Source organism: Caretta caretta, chromosome 7 (assembly GCF_965140235.1).
Source record: "Caretta caretta isolate rCarCar2 chromosome 7, rCarCar1.hap1, whole genome shotgun sequence".
In the NCBI taxonomy this organism is placed as follows: Eukaryota; Metazoa; Chordata; order Testudines; family Cheloniidae; genus Caretta; species Caretta caretta.
In genome coordinates this window covers 85,129,521-85,146,073 of record NC_134212.1, presented here as the reverse complement: position 1 = coordinate 85,146,073, position 16,553 = coordinate 85,129,521, and the positions used below count along the sequence as shown (strand labels likewise).

At 44.2% G+C, this 16,553-nt stretch overlaps 2 protein-coding genes across 5 annotated transcripts in view; both read left to right on the top strand.

Annotated features, from left to right (window-relative positions):
- PALD1 (phosphatase domain containing paladin 1) overlaps positions 1-16,109 on the top strand; it is a 192,362-nt gene extending 176,253 nt beyond the window's left edge. For all 4 annotated transcript variants that reach the window (XM_075130902.1, XM_075130900.1, XM_048859541.2 and 1 more), the window contains exon 20: positions 14,315-16,109. In XM_075130902.1, coding sequence (XP_074987003.1) covers positions 14,315-14,464 — 150 coding nt within the window. In that variant the 3' untranslated portion in view covers positions 14,465-16,109. The remainder of the gene's footprint in view (positions 1-14,314) is intronic.
- LOC142072903 (uncharacterized) lies at positions 1,811-4,896 on the top strand. Its single transcript, XM_075131176.1, has 2 exons — positions 1,811-3,777; positions 4,359-4,896. Exons 1-2 carry the CDS (start codon positions 3,372-3,374, stop codon positions 4,877-4,879), a joined length of 927 nt encoding a protein of 308 aa, XP_074987277.1. The 5' UTR covers positions 1,811-3,371; the 3' UTR covers positions 4,880-4,896.
- Positions 16,110-16,553: the final 444 nt, after the last annotated feature.

Sequence of the window (16,553 nt, the reverse complement as noted above, 5' to 3'; positions counted from 1 at the left end):
ATTTGGGAATGGATTCTAGTCACGTGCCACCTGAGGCATGTTGCGCATAAGCTAAGAAGACTGTAGAATCAGAGCACCTGTAATACCAACATTGATGCGTCCTCCGCACATGTGACAAATGCTCTGTTAACATCTTAAACTATCACATGATGCTCAAATCCTACATCTTAAACCCAAGTTAGAATTCTTTTCAAAAACGTAAATGATGGCTCCTAGCCGCAGGAGCTGAAAGGGAGCAAACTCCATTCTGCTTCCTTGGCCAGCTTAATCTTTTGGCATCCAGGTGGTCAGACTTCCTATGGTGATGTAGCATGATGGGATGTCATGAATTCTGCCAGCAAGAGTTAACTGGGACAAACTAAAAGGGTGATGGGGACAAATATGCTAAATATGAAGCAGCATATTTGTCAATTCTCTCCCTCCTCCACTGTTTTCTGTAGTAGACTGTTGTTCTTGCTTCATGCAGTTGTACCCATTGCAGTGTGAACGTACCCCATTGCACTTCTCACCTGGGGAGTTTAATCTAAAGCTAAAAAGTTAAATATTCTGGCAAATTTCAGCCCTCTCCCATGTCTCAACCCTTCAAAGGCTTGATCATAAACTAACTGAATGCGTACTGTACATGAACACAAATCAATTCTGAATGCTTCTCTGTAGTGAGGCCTAGTCTGAAATACCCTCCCTCTATACAAAGCCATAGGTTTTTTTCCTCTAAATGCACTTCTTTATAAAAGCCACTGTTCTATTTTTTTAAGGACTTACTGGGTCCCAAAGACCCTTTTCATAAGCAGAATTCATTGTATAAGGAAGAATAAGCTTGATTTGAACAGCATAAACTCTGAGTCTGAAACTGTAAACCACAGGTCTAATTTCTCCAGGGAGAAAATACAAACTCCATTTCTTAAATGTCATTCATACGTTTTATTTGTGTGTGTGTGTGTGTGTGTATATATATATATTATATATATATATAAAATATACACTAAACTGTCTATAATGAGCCACACCAAAACCCTGGATCCAAGCAGCCTGAACTTTGGAAAAGTTCTGATCTGGAAAGAAACATCATAAATAAATGTTTTATTAATTTATTTGGATTTATACAAATCAGACATTAGAAAAACATACATACTCTGGTCTCTTTGCTTCATATTAACAATACAAATACTACACCAGCAAAACTAAACCTAGCAACTTGACCCAAACCAGAAAATAAAATAAAAACTAAAACTACCCAAGTCCCAGCCCTGAACACACCTTTCCCTCCTTGGAACCTGGGAAAAGAGATTAGCTTTGCAGTATTCCCTGAAGGCTAACAGATTCAGGCTATATTGGTGTAATGTGGTTGCCTGTGCCTTAAGGGGACAGTGGCCTGACGCTGGCCAGCCCCATACAATTAGCCCTGCTTGCCACACCTGGGATGGAGTGTGGGGTTTAATTAGTAGAACCAGCTGAGTGTGAAGGAGCTGATTTTCCTATGATCAGCAGCAGGAAGCTGCAGAGAGAGAGAGAGAGGTGCCCTGGGAGAGAAACAAGAGTGAAGCTGGAGTGAGAGACTTCAGCAGAAGTTTGTGAACGCAGGGATTGGCTACTGGGCACGAGGAGGCCCTAATAGGGGACTCTGAGGATATGTCTACACTGCAGTTAAACACCCATGGCTGGCCCATGCTGGCTGACTCAGGCTCACAGGGCTCAGGCTAAGGGACGGTTTAATTGTGGTATAGATGTTCAGGCTTGGATTGGAGCCCAGACTCGGAGACCCTGTGAGAGGGAAGAGTCCAAGAGCCCAGGCTCTAGCCTGAGACCAAAACATCTACACCTCAATTAAACAGCCCCTTAGCCCGAGCTCTGCAAGCTTGAGTCTGCTGGCACGGCCAACCCTGGGTTTTTAATTGCAATGCGGACATACCCCGAGAGTACGTCTGCACTGCTATTTTAAGCCCCAGGACGTGATCCCTGTGAGCCCCGAGTCAGTTGACTTGGGCTCTGAGACTCACAGCTGAGTTTGTTTTGTTTTTTATTTTTTCCCCGTGTATATGTACCCTTAGTCATTCAGGACAATCCAGGGAGGGTATGACCTGGGAGATCCCAGCAGGAAAGAGTGGAAGTGTGGATTTGGGGAAGATTTTAAAACTTTATTTTGGGTCTGATTTTGTTGTTTTAAAAAATCCAGTCCCAAAGAGGGGTGTGGATGAACCAAAGAAGAGTTGTTTTGATAGTTTGGTTGTAGGGGCCCTGAGCTGAAGAGGGAAACCGAGGCAGGGTGCCTACAGAGTGATGCTAGGCCGTAAGAGGGTGCTTGGGAGGTGTCCAGCCCATTTACAATTGGACTGGGATGTACTGAATTCTAAAGTTCAGAGCCATCCACAGAGAAAGCTCTGTCAGCTGCTCCACTTTATTAAACTAAAAGTGTTCCAAACTGAGCACCTCTAATTGTAACTATGGTGATATCACGCTGGAAGAGAGACCTTATTGTTAGTGTACATGTGTGCATAGGGCTCTATACATTTATAAAATCTTGTCCATGCATCTGTGGTGCATCTCAGTTGCACCTAGGCATCAAATACCAAAATAAAATCGAAGATGCAGTGTTTGCAAGTGACATGTACTCTTCAGCTGCGGTAACTTAGAGTGACATTCGATTTTGGGCTTTGAATTACCTTTAAATTTTGTGCAAAATATTGTTTTAGACGTTAACATTGAAGAGAGACTGGGAAGACACTAAATTTGCACCTAAAGAGCCTCAGTACAGTGAAAAAGGATCTTCCAAGATTAAGCAAATAATGAGGAGGCAAGTGAGATGTACATAGGTGGTGTTTAGTTATTGAGTCATTCTGAGCCCTGGTCTACACTAGGACTTTAGGTCGAATTTAGCAGCGTTAAATCGATGTAAACCTGCACCCGTCCACACGATGAAGCCCTTTATTTCGACTTAAAGGGCTCTTAAAATCGATTTCCTTACTCCACCCCTGACAAGTGGATTAGCGCTTAAATCGGCCTTGCCGGGTCATATTTGGGGTACTGTGGACATAATTCGATGGTATTGGCCTCCGGGAGCTATCCCAGAGTGCTCCATTGTGACTGCTCTGGACAGCACTCTCAACTCAGATGCACTGGCCAGGTAGACAGGAAAAGAACCGCGAACTTTTGAATCTCATTTCCTGTTTGGCCAGCGTGGCAAGCTGCAGGTGACCATGCAGAGCTCATCAGCAGAGGTGACCATGATGGAGTCCCAGAATCGCAAAAGAGCTCCAGCATGGACTGAACGGGATGTACGGGATCTGATCGCTGTATTGGGAGAGGAATCTGTGCTATCAGAACTCTGTTCCAGTTTTTGAAATGCCAAAACCTTTGTCAAAATCTCCCAAGGCATGAAGGACAGAGGCCATAACAGGGACCCGAAGCAGTGCCGCGTGAAACGTAAGGAGCTGAGGCAAGCCTACCAGAAAACCAGAGAGGCGAACGGCCACTCCGGGTCAGAGCCCCAAACATGCCGCTTCTATGATGAGCTGCATGCCATTTTAGGGGGTTCAGCCACCACTACCCCAGCGGGGTTGTTTGACTCCTTCAATGGAGATGGAGGCAACATGGAAGCAGGTTTTGGGGACGAAGAAGATGATGATGATGATGAGGTTGTAGATAGCTCACAGCAAGCAAGCGGAGAAACCTGTTTTCCCGACAGCCAGGAACTGTTTCTCACCCTGGACCTGGAGCCAGTACCCCCCGAACCCACCCAAGGCTTCCTCCTGGACCCAGCAGGTGGAGAAGGGATCTCCGGTGAGTGTACCTTTTAAAATACTATACATGGTTTAAAAGCAAGCATGTGAAAGGATTAATTTGCTCTGGCATTCGCGGCTCTCCTGGATGTACTCCCAAAGCCTTTGCAAAAGGTTTCTGGGGAGGGCAGCCTTATTGTGTCCTCCATGGTAGGACACTTTACCAGTCCAGGCCAGTAACACGTACTCGGGAATCATTGTACAACAAAGCATTGCAGTGTATGTTTGCTGGCATTCAAACAACATCCGTTCTTTATCTCTCTGTGTTATCCTCAGGAGAGTGAGATATCATTCATGGTCACCTGGTTGAAATAGGGTGCTTTTCTTCAGGGGACACTCAGAGGTGCCCGTTCCTGCTGGGCTGTTTGCCTGTGGCTGAACAGAAATGTTCCCCGCTGTTAGCCACGGGGAGGGTTGAGGGGGTAGCCATGCAGTGGGGGGAGGCAAAATGCGACCTTGTAACGAAAGCACATGTGCTATGTGTGTAATGTTAACAGCAAGGTTTACCCTGAAAGAGTGTAGCCACTGTTTTATAAAATGTGTCTTTTTAAATACCACTGTCCCTTTTTTTTTCTCCACCAGCTGCATGTCTTTCAATGATCACAGGATCTTCTCCTTCCCAGAGGCTAGTGAAGATTAGAAAGAAAAAAAAACGCACTCGTGATGAAATGTTCTCTGAGCTCATGCTGTCCTCCCACACTGACAGAGCACAGACGAATGCATGGAGGCAAATAATGTCAGAGTGCATGAAAGCACAAAATGACCGGGAGGAGAGGTGGCAGGCTGAAGAGAGTAAGTGGCGGACTAAAGACAGGGCTGAAGCTCAAATGTGGCGGCAGCGTGATGAGAGGAGGCAGGATTCAATGCTGAGGCTCCTGGAGGATCAAACCAGTATGTTCCAGTGTATGGTTGAGCTGCAGCAAAGGGAGCTGGAGCACAGACTGCCACTAAAGCCCCTGTGTAACCAACCGCCCTCCTCCCCAAGTTCCATAGCCTCCACACCCAGATGCCCAAGAACGCGGTGTGGGGGCCTCCAGCCAACCAGCCACTCCACCACAGAGGATTGCCCAAAAAACAGAAGGCTGGCATTCAATAAATTTTGAAGTTGTAAACTTTTAAAGTGCTGTGTGGCATTTTCCTTCCCTCCTCCACCACCCCTCCTGGGCTACCTTGGTAGTCATCCCCCTATTTCTGTGATGAATGAATAAAGAATGCATGAATGTGAAGCAACAATGACTTTATTGCCTCTGCAAGCGGTGATCGAAGGGAGGAGGGAAGAGTGGTTAGCTTACAGGTAAGTAGAGTGAACCAAGGGCCGGGGAGGGGGTTTCATCAAGGAAAAACAAACAGAACTTTCACACCGTAGCCTGGCCAGTCACGAAACTGGTTTTCAAAGCTTCTCTGATGCGTACCACGGCCTCTTCTGCTCTTCTAACCGCCCTCGTGTCTGGCTGCATGTAACCAGCAGCCAGGCGATTTCCCTCAACTTCCCACCCCGCCATAAACATCTCCCCCTTACTCTCACAGATATTGTGGAGCGCACAGCAAGCAGTAATAACAGTGGGAATATTGGTTTCGCTGAGGTCTAAGCGAGTCAGTAAACTGCGCCAGCGCGCCTTTAAACGTCCAAATGCACATTCTACCACCATTCTGCACTTGCTCAGCCTGTAGTTGAACAGCTCCTAACTACTGTCCAGGCTGCCTGTGTACGGCTTCAGGAGCCATGGCATTAAGGGGTAGGCTGGATCCCCAAGGATAACTATAGGCATTTCAACATCCCCAACAGTTATTTTCTGGTCTGGGAATAAAGTCCCTTCCTGCAGCTTTTGAAACAGACCAGAGTTCCTGAAGATGCGAGCGTCATGTACCTTTCCTGGCCTTTCACGTTGATGTTGATGTTGGTGAAACGTCCCTTGTGATCCACCAGAGCTTGCAGCACTATTGAAAAGTACCCCTTGTGGTTTATGTACTCGCCGGCTTGGTGCTCCGGTGCCAAGATAGGGATATGGGTTCCGTCTATGGCTCCACCACAGTTAGGGAATCCCATTGCAGCAAAGCCATCCACTATGACCTGCACATTTCCCAGGGTCACTGCCCTTGATATCAGCAGATCTTTGATTGCGTGGGCTACTTGCATCACAGCAGCCCCCACAGTAGATTTGCCCACTCCAAATTGATTCCCAACTGACCGGTAGCTGTCTGGCGTTGCAAGCTTCCAGAGGGCTATCGCCACTCGCTTGTGAACTGTGAGGGCTGCTCTCATCTTGGTATTCATGCGCTTCAGGGCAGGGAAGGCAAGTCACAAAGTTCCATGAAAGTGCCCTTACGCATGCGAAAGTTTCGCAGCCACTGGGAATCGTCCCAGACCTGCAACATTATGCAGTCCCACCAGTCTGTGCTTGTTTTCCGGGCCCAGAATCGGCATTCCACAGCATGAACCTGCCCCATTAGCACCATGATGCATGCATTGGCAGGGCCCATGCTTTCAGAGAAATCTATGTCCATGTCCTGATCGCTCACGTGACCGCGCTGACGTCGCCTCCTCGCCCGGTATCGCTCTGCCAGGTTCTGATGCTGCATATACTGCTGGATAATGCGTGTGGTGTTTAATGTGCTCCTAATTGCCAAAGTGAGCTGAGCGGCCTCCATGCTTGCCTTGGTATGGCGTCCGCACAGAAAAAAGGTGCGGAATGATTGTCTGCCATTGTTCTGACAGAGGGAGGGGCGACTGACGACATGGCTTACAGGGTTGGCTTACAGGGAATTAAAATCAACAAAAGGGGTGGCTTTACATCAATGAGTATTTCAGGCAGGACTTCACGGAGGGTTCCAATAAGAAATGGTTTACCTAAGTAATTGTTCTTATTGGAACAAGCAGGTTGGTCTGGCCTCTGATTGATGCATGGCTAGATTTACCTCGCTGCACCTTCTCTCTGAGTGACTGCAGTGTGACCTAGAGGAATGAGTCCCCTAGACGGGCGAAGCAAATGAGTACAAAACAAATCTGGTCTATTTCTTGTTTTCATCCACTACATCTATCTTTTACATCTTTGGCTGGCAGCAGATGGTGCAGTAGGACTGCTACCCATCCTCATCTCTTGCCTGCCTGGCAGAAGATGGTACAGTAGGACTGCTAGCAATCCGTATCGCCTGCCTGCTCACCATAAGATGGTTCAATAAGAGTGACTGCAGGATTAAAGAGAATGACCTGGTCAAGTCACTCCAAATTTAGTCCCTGCGCCCATGTCTGCCCAGGCGCTCCTGGCTGATGTGGCCAGGAGCACCTCGGACATGACGATGACAGCTACCAGTCCTACTGTACCGTCTGCTGCCACAAGGCAATGGGTTGATACTGCTGTGTAGCAATGCAGTGCCACATCTGCCAGCACCCAGGAGACATACGGTGACGGTTACATGAGCGGGCTCCATGCTTGCCGTGGTATGGTGTCTGCACAGGTAACTCAGGAAAAAAGGCGCGAAACGATTGTCTGCCCTTGCTTTCACGGAGGGAGGGAGAGAACGGGGGCCTGACGATATGTACCCAGAACCATCCGCGACAATGTTTTAGCCCCATCAGGCATTGGGATCTCAACCCAGAATTCCAGTGGGCAGTGGAGACTGCGGGAACTGTGGGATAGCTACCCACAGTGCAACGCTCCGGAAGTCGACGCTTGCCTCGGTACTGTGGAAGCACTCTGCCGAGTTAATGCACTTAATGCACTTAGAGCATTTTCTGTGGGGACACACACAGTCGAATATATAAAACCGATTTCTAAAAAACCGACTTCTATAAATTCGACCTAATTTCATAGTGTAGACATACCCTGAGCGATGTGAGAAGGTAAAATAGAGTGGGCAAAGGGAGTAGAGGGGGCTGGGACTCTCTCTGTCTCTCTCTTTTTTTTTTTATCTGTGCATTGAGATTAGCCTCTCTCTCATTTGTGTAGGCAGTAAGTGGGGAGTCTCTGGCTTGTGTGTTGTGGGAAAACCTCCTCCCCTCTCTGTCTCAATTAGCCCTGCTAATTCATATTGGCATGTTTGATCTTTTCGGAATGAGATGAAAGGGGCATCTGCCAACTCTGGTTACAATCAGAGCCTGCCCAATCTCGATTGAAGGGACTGTGCTGGAAAAGGACATTCATCACTTTGAGGGGAGGGAGGGGGAAGAGAAAAGCGCCACGAGTGCCCTGCCCAAATCAGGGGTGTAGAATGCAAGGGGAGGAAGGAATGTTATCTGCACTGCCTTACCCAACATTCTCTTCGAAAACAAAATCGGAGTGGAAATGTGCTCCGCTGTGTTCAAACTGAAATAGCTGAGGGAAATGGCACCTCATTTATTTCCTTGTTTTCATTGCCAAACAGTGGGAGTAGGGAGGGAGAGGCAGCTTAAGTGCTTCTAGTGCCCTGAGCAAAACTGAATTACAGAGCTAGTCTTGCCCACCCCAATGCGTGGTTAGACATGAGAGAGTATGAAGCAACAGATCTTTGCTGACTAACGAAGCATTGGGATTCCACTTCAGAGGTGCCAGCAGAAGCCTCTTTGTGCTCTTAGAGCCTTTTTAGACGCACAAGTTGTATAGTTAAAGCAGTACAACCCCGTGGTGTGGCTCTACCAGTAAAAGCTGCTTTATAGCTATTCTTGTACAGGCAGGGGAACAAGCTATACTGGTATAAGTTACCTTTATACAGATAAAACTGCGTCCACACAAGGGATTGTACCAGTATAACTCTAGTGGTATAAAATCATACCCCTAACCAAAATTGTACTGTTGGTACAATTTTATAAAACGTATACCAGCGTAGCTGTGTTGGTCAGAAATGATGCTGATGACTCCATCTTCCCATAGCGCTCTCGCCATCAAGAGTGTCTAAGCTTTTTCTGCCTTAAATGTTCCTACATGGAAACTGGAGTCTGCACATCATTTAATTCTCTGCCCTTGCATTTGCCTAGAGGATTTCATTATTCCTAAAGCACCCTTAGTGGATGGGAGGGATGGCATTGTCTAGTCTGGAGTACCTTGTGCTATTGGCAAACTGCACTCACATCTGTGATTTTTTTTTTATACTAATATTTAAAATTTCCCTTGCCTTTGCTTCCTTTCCACTCTTAAGGGGCTCTAAAGTGAGAGGTTCAGTCTGTGCCCTGGGGATTCGTTTAGAATGTTTTTTGTTTTCCTGGCTCATAATGCCACCTGCGGTAGGCCATTTCAGGCATCACAAAATGAGGGAGTTCAGTGCACAAAGCTAGAGAGAGGAACAAGGTGCAGTAGCACCATGAGCCCCCTCACCACTTACAGCCACTAAAAATTCCACCGCACTTTTGAAGAGTAGTGTGTTAACCCTGGTGTCCTGGCCAGATTCCAGCCTGGGTCATTACACTTTCTGAGGCCTGATTCTCCTTTTACTTACAGTAGTAAATGAAGTTACACTGTGAGAGGAGAAGAAGGCCCTTCCTGTCTAAAGTCCCTCTGTCATTTCAGTTGGATACAGTATTCCCCCCCGCCCCAATATTAAGTAGCATCACTTAAATAGTGGCATGATTCCACATCAGAAGTGACTCTTTACAGTGGCAGGTGAATGATCCCTGTATATTACCTCTGTAAAGTGCTTGAGATGTTTCAGAATGAAAAATGCTATATAAATATAAGCAAGGCCCTAGATCCTATGCAGCAGGAAGGCAAGGATTCAGGAGTGTCTTCCCAAGCCTCCCCATGCACTGTAATGAAGTACAGAACAGGCTGTACGGTATACCTTATTTTTGCATTTGATATTACATTAATGTTGCACTACTCGTACATATTCAGTGTGCTGCTGATTTTATTTTTATATTGATAATGCAAGATTGCATTGTGGAAGTTATGGGGATGAGGAGGAAGCTGAGAGTTTTGGTAGCTGTATAGGGGACAGATGGGGTGGGAGCTAGTAATATGGAGAGAGATGCACTTCTTCTTTCTCTTCTGCCTTCTAGACAGGGGTGAAAGTCACTTTAAAATTTGGGGACGGAGAACGAAATTCCTCATTTCCTACTCCAGCAAACATCCACTGCATCCTGGCCTACTCTCTGCTCTACTCCCAACAATGGAGAAGTACAAACTAATATGTGTGAAATAGTTAACAATGATGACATATAATGTACTTTCATTAGGGTTCAAAGTGAGATGGATGGGAGGAGTTCACACTTCTCAGAGTTCTAGTTGCAACCAGTGAGCAGTTTCAGGCAGGTCTGACTGCATTGGTAGATTCACTTTACGTTTTGCAGGCTTTCTTTGTGAGCATAGCAAGTAGAGACTTAATTTTTTAAAAACAAATGAAAGCTGAGGTTCTGGAGCCAATTCAAAGAAAAAGCTGCCCTGGGTCCAGGGTTAGCTGTACCTCAGTTCCCTTTCTGGTCTCTCTAAATCACCCCCTCAGGGGATAAGCCTCTTGCTCTGACCAGTTTTGCATGGCATTTTGCCGTTCTTCCTCTCTTAGGGGCTCTGGTTATGATACCTTATGCACAGCAACCGCTCGTCTCACTGCAAATCTGATTTGGTTCCAGGCACCTGCGTTTCTTCCCTTTGGGAATCTGTGACCAGTGCCACTGAACAACAGCCTTCTCAAAGTATTTTTATTTAGTCGTTGGGACAAAGCATTAAAGAAACAAAAAAAGATTTTAAAACAACTAACAGCTGACACACACATTTAGTCTCATTACAGGAATAGAACAGACCCAATTCACATTCTCTTAAACCACCAAGATCTTTCTGTGCATGTCTGTCTCGCTCTCGCTCTGACTGGTTCCTTCTGACAGGTTCAACAAAGCGCCACCCTCCCTGTGTGGGGCCTGGGTCAAATTACCATATTGCTGAATCATTTTTTTGTTTATGGGCCCAGGTGTGAAATATCCTGGTGCCTGACAGTCGGTTTTTCCAGTCAATTGAGCATACAATAGGGCCTCTCTGGGAGAATGCCCTCTTGATGGCTGCTGCAGTGTTTGGACAGTTAGATCCATTCAGTCTCAATGGGTTGTAATCCCCAGCCTGATGTCTGCCTGTCTCCTGTGGGTGAGTGCGTTGGAACTGTCTGCTCTCCTTTGATAGTCTAACACACCGTCTTAGAAGTCAAGCACATAGAGCACATTATGATTACAGACTGAAATGAGCAATTGATAGAGACACTTTTGGACACATATCATCACAGAAGGACACTTATGTGACTGATTACATGGCCATGTAATCACATTATGCAGGAGGATCTGAATACAAGATGGTATGATGATCATCATTTTCAGCACCTTAGAGTACAACGAACCTACTGATAGGATTTAGAAAGAGGGTTCTAAAGTGATATTTACTGTCTAAACAGTAAGGAAACATCACGAAGGATTGACCTAATGCTGACCATTATTGAAATGCTTTTTGGCCTGTTGAATTTTGGCAAAGGGGAAAGTTATGAAAAAGTCCTTATTTTATTCATGTGCAAATGAGTGCCCTCTACGTTATAGAATAAAATGGCAGCTCCTCTGCTACACTCTTCAGTAAATCACTAATTAGGTGCAAGATTGGCAGCTAGCTTCCCAGACTGACAGCAGCTGGATGGGAGAGACAGAGACAGATGAAGGGTGTGTGTGAAAGTGGAAGTTCTGGGAAAGGATAAGATCAAGTCACTCGGAGCATCCCAGTGCTGAATTAAAAACAGGCATTGAGACAGGAGCTCAAACAAGCAGCTATTTATTCACTGCAGAAGCTTTGTTAACTGAAACACACACTGGGCATGATTCTCCTCTCGCTGAGACCAGTATAGAGGGCTAGAGGTAAACTTACCTGTTCAACTTAACTTCAGCATTTCCTGACTGAGTGATTCACTTTGCACCCTTAACATTCTTTATTGTGTGGGGTGGCATACAAAGTGCGGAATGTGGTTTATGTGTATATAACATCTTCAGTAAGAATCCTGATTACCAAACATTTGAGACGTCTGATCTCACTGGTTTGGTAGAACACTTCTCTCTATGCCAACCTCTGTCTCTCACCAAACTGTGCAGTCTCTAAATCGATACTCTTTCTTTCTTAAGGCTGACACATGCTGGATAACTTCCTATATGAGTCTTTATCTTCCCGCTGAAACCAAATTACATTGTGTGGATGTGGCTACACGGCAAACCTTGTCTATATTCACTGTTATAGCACCTTTCTCTAGATAGAAGCTTACCGGTTGTTTATTCCTGAGTACTACACTTGTAATGCTTTTGTTGCCTGTGTAAGTGCTGAGAGCATCTGAAAATCTTTTTTTTTCAATCGGTGTATAGGACCATGCATAAAAAGTGAGCTATCCAATAGCTTTTTATTTGAAAGATGTTGACTATTTATCTAGTTGACAACCCTGGGATGCTACATCAGTTATCGTCCATCCCCATGGATAATACAGAGCGCTTCCCCTAATGAAGAGGCTGTCATGCATTATCAGGCTGCAGGAGCTGTCTGTTCAGAGAGTCCAGGCATTAACAGAAAAGGAATTGATTGTAACAGGACTGTTTCCTTAGCATGCCCACAGCAAGGGCAGTGTATGTACACTATTTAAATCTGTCTCCCTTCCACCCCTGCTCACTTCACATATCCATGATGGGGGATGGTTGAGGCTAAGCTTGAGGTACTTCAGGGGAGGCATGTGCCTGGCTTATGGATAAAAGGAAGTCTTTGGGCTGAAGTGCTGTCAGTCCCTCTCTGCCCTTTCATAAGCACTACATTTTTAGCAAAAACAAGGCAACATTGTAACTTTTCCAGAACTCCGCCAAAGCTAACAAACCCTGCAAATGCTAACACAAACAGTTAAAAAGTGGCTTATAAAATGTTTAAGCACCAGATGTAGGAAAGTACGAGGTTTTATTTGTTACCATATGTATGACCATAGTTCAAGCTTTTGTTAGGTTAAGTATGTACTGGACCTGTCACAGTGCCTCTAACTACCCGCTCTAACAACAACCACAGCTCCTTTAACTACCCAGACATCTGTTGGAAAAGTAATATGGTAAAACACAAGATTTCCAATAAGTTCTTGGACTATATTGGGGACAACTTTTTGTTTGAGGAAGTGCAGGAAGTAACCAGGGGAACAGCCATTTTAGACTTGATTCTGACCAACAGGGAGAAATTGGTTGTGCATCTGAAGGTGGAAGGCAACTAGGGTGAAAGTGGTCATGAAATGATAGATTTCATGATTCTAAGAAAAGGAAGGAGTGAGAGCAGCAGAATAAGTACAGTGGACTTAAAAAAAATAACAACCGACTTTAACAAGCTCAGAAAACTGGTAAGGTCCCATTGGGAAGAAAATCTTTAGGGATAAAGGAGTTCAGTAGAGCTGGCAATTTCTGAAGAAAATAATATTAAAGGCACAACTGAAAACTATCCTGATATGAAGAAAAGATCGGAAGAATAGTAAGAGGCCAATATGGCTCCATCAGGAGCACTTTAGTGAACTGAAAACTAAAAAGGAATCCTACCAAAAGTGGAACATAAGGAGGAGTACAAAAGAATAACACAAGCATGTATGGACAAAATCAGAAAGGCAAAGGCACAAAATGAATTACATGTAGAAAGGAATCTAAAAGGCAATAAGAAGAGGTTATTTAAATACATTAGGAACAAGAGAAAGTTGAAGAATGTGTAGATCCTCTACTTAGCAGGGAAGGAGAAACTAATAACTGATGACATCAAGAAGGCTGAGGTGTTTAATGACTGTTTTGCTTCAATATTTACTAAAAAAGGTTAATGGTGACCAAATACAACTAATATTAACAACAAGGGGGAAGGGACACAAGCCAAAATAGGGAAAGAACAGGTTCAAGAATATTTAAATAAGTTAGAAGTATTCATATTGGCAGGGCCTGATGAAAATCATCCTTGGGAACTTCAGGAATGAGCTGAAGTAATCTTGGAACCATTAGCAATTATCTTTGAGAACTCCTGGGGGAGGGGAGGGCCCCAGAGGAGCGGAGAAGGGCAAACAAATTTCTACCCTTCGTCCTGAAAGAAGTAGATGTTTTGTTGGTGGCATTATTAGATATTGTGTGACCCAGTATGCCCAAAGGTTTGGCTTTTGGTGATGTTTTTGTTTTTGGTGGAGAGTTGTGCCAGGTTGGTGACCCATGGTAGTACTGCTGAAAGGAGCTGTTAGGAGAGACCAGAAGTGCTGCAGTGTTGTTAAAGATTCCTGTAATAGGAGCAAGTTTTGCACCAAGCAGAGGGAGAGAAAAATCCCTTTTTCTTTTTTCCCTTTCTTTCCGTAGAGATATGCAGAGCTGCAGCAGTGGACATCTGCTGCCTTCCCCCTTACTCACATCATTATCCCTACCATTGTATAGAAAGCACATTTGTGTCAGAGTTGCCCTTCTTGTTTTGTGTGGTGTTCTTTCTAATCCTGTTCACTTACCCAGGTGGTTTTACATCAAGGGCAACGGGAATGCCATCCTGGTACACTTCTGCGCTCGATATAATCCAGCCTGTATACTCAGAGGAAATTTAAGACTCTTCCTTCTCCCTTTCCCCCTCCTTTGCTTTCAGGTGGCGGCCAAGGCTGGAGTTTACGAGATCCTGAATCAGCTGGGGTTTGCTGAGTTTGAGAACCTAGAAGACAAGTCTCTCTCCAAGCTCCGCTATCGCTGGCAGGAACAGAGCTGTAGCCAACTTCCATTCCGAGGGGAGTTCATTTAGGACCTGATGCTGTGAGGCACCTTGGGAATTTCTGCGTTTCTCCATACTTGGCTGGTTCTCTTGCTTTTTATGGATGGGGGGAGGGAGAATTTGCCTTAAGGAAAGACTTTGTTTCCAGAAAGATTGGAGCAGGACGGGACACACCTTAAATTGACTTTAAAAAACAAAAATTTATAGTGTTCTGTTAGACACAATAAAAATATTGTAAATTAAATAACAGGTGTCTAATTGAAAACATTGTGTAACCTTTAAAAAAAATCTCTGAAATGTTTAAAACAAATCTTCTTAATTTAGTGAATGTATTAGCAGCAAGTGCCAAATTTTTCATGGCCTTCCTCACTTTCCCACTATAGCAGTGCAGTCTATGCACTATATACAGAGAGAGTCATATAAATGTAAAAGAATTTGCAGGCCAACTTGGGATTCATGAAGAATCCCGTAGGCACTAGAATGAGATCTGGATTTTTATGTTTGTGCATATTTATTACACTTTTTAAAATTAACTTTATTAACAAACTAGAGGTGTTTGAGAAAAATATAAGGAATAACTTCCCACAGCCCTGCTACAGTCAAAAGCCCTGTTTCCAGAGCCTGTATGCTTATGCTGCAGTATGGCACCAAAGCTTCTGTTTAGCAAAAAGCCACATTTTGTGGATCCAGAAATGAAAGATGAAATCTTGGCCCAACTGAAATCAATAGGAATTTTGCCATTGAAACCAGGATTTCACACAGTGTATCTAAAGCAATTTAAAAAAACCCTTCACAGAGGAAATAATAAAAAAGAAGGGATTGGAAAGATTGAAAAATAAGGTGAATCAAGTGTGTTCAGATACAGAATAAAGTCGCATTCTCGCTATCACATCTGAGGGAGAGGCTGGTTGCAGAAGGTTTGGTGAGCAGAAATGGAATAGTCCAGAGCTAGCATGAACAGGATGACAAAATAAGATATGAAGTACAAATGCACAAGCATGCAGTCTGTCTCTTTCCAAATCTGCTTTCATCGGCTGCCAGCAGTTCAGGAGGTGCATACATCAGAAATTAAAAAGTGAATTTTTTGAAAAAATTAAAATACCAAGAGGTGTGTATTTTATTTGGAATTGTTCCTATTGCTACTTCAAAATCCAAGCACCAAGGCTTCTGTTTATCAAGCATTTTATTTTTGGCTTCTTTCTGATGGAGCATTTTGTTTTCTTTTCTTTTTATAAATGCAAAGCATCAGATCAAGTATTTTACATCTCCAGCAGGATATTTTAGGGTTTAAATTATTTGCTGGTGATATAACCGAATAGATAAATTGGTAACTTGCAAGAGGCAGTTGCTATTTCTTTGTCTTTTGTTACCTCTAACACAGCCATCTGACAGCATAAAATGTTTTCACTTCTCCTCGTCGCCTATAGTAACTGAAAGGTGGCTATGTTGAAGTGACGTAAAACCAAAATAAACTTGCTCGTTGAAGGTAGTTTATGGCACCGGTATGCAGAGAACTTTGAAACAGCCCTGTTGTTGACTGATTTCTGTTACAAACAGATGTATATCAATTTTTGTATTCAGTTCCTTTCTGATAATGGAACAGACACTGTATTTTTTGCAAAACTACTGTACAGCTGTATGCCTCCACTTTGTTTCTAAATTTTATGTGATCTTTTGGGTTTCTCCACGTGTGTGTTTATTATTTCATTAAGGTTAAAGATCTTTGTGGGGAGTAGGGTGCCTAAATACCTTTGAGGATCTGTGCCTAAGTGTTCCCTGCTTTGCCAAAACAGTTTTGCAAAAATTCTTGTACTAACCTGATAACTTCATGTTTTATAGAGTGCTACTAACAAATCTATCATATTACAGGTTTCCTGAAAGTTGTACCTTTAACATTTCTTGTAACTGGGCAAAGACCATTGTGGTTCTCCAAATGGACATTTTATTCCTTAAAGGTATGATGTCTGGGGTGAATTCTGGCTCCATTGAAGCCAATGGCAAAACTCCCAGTGACTTCAGTGGAGCCAGGATTTCACCCCTCATGTCCACATTTCCACAGGCCATGAACATTCAATGTATGGTTTCAGAAAACCTCTCTCTTGTACAGAATCTTTCTTAC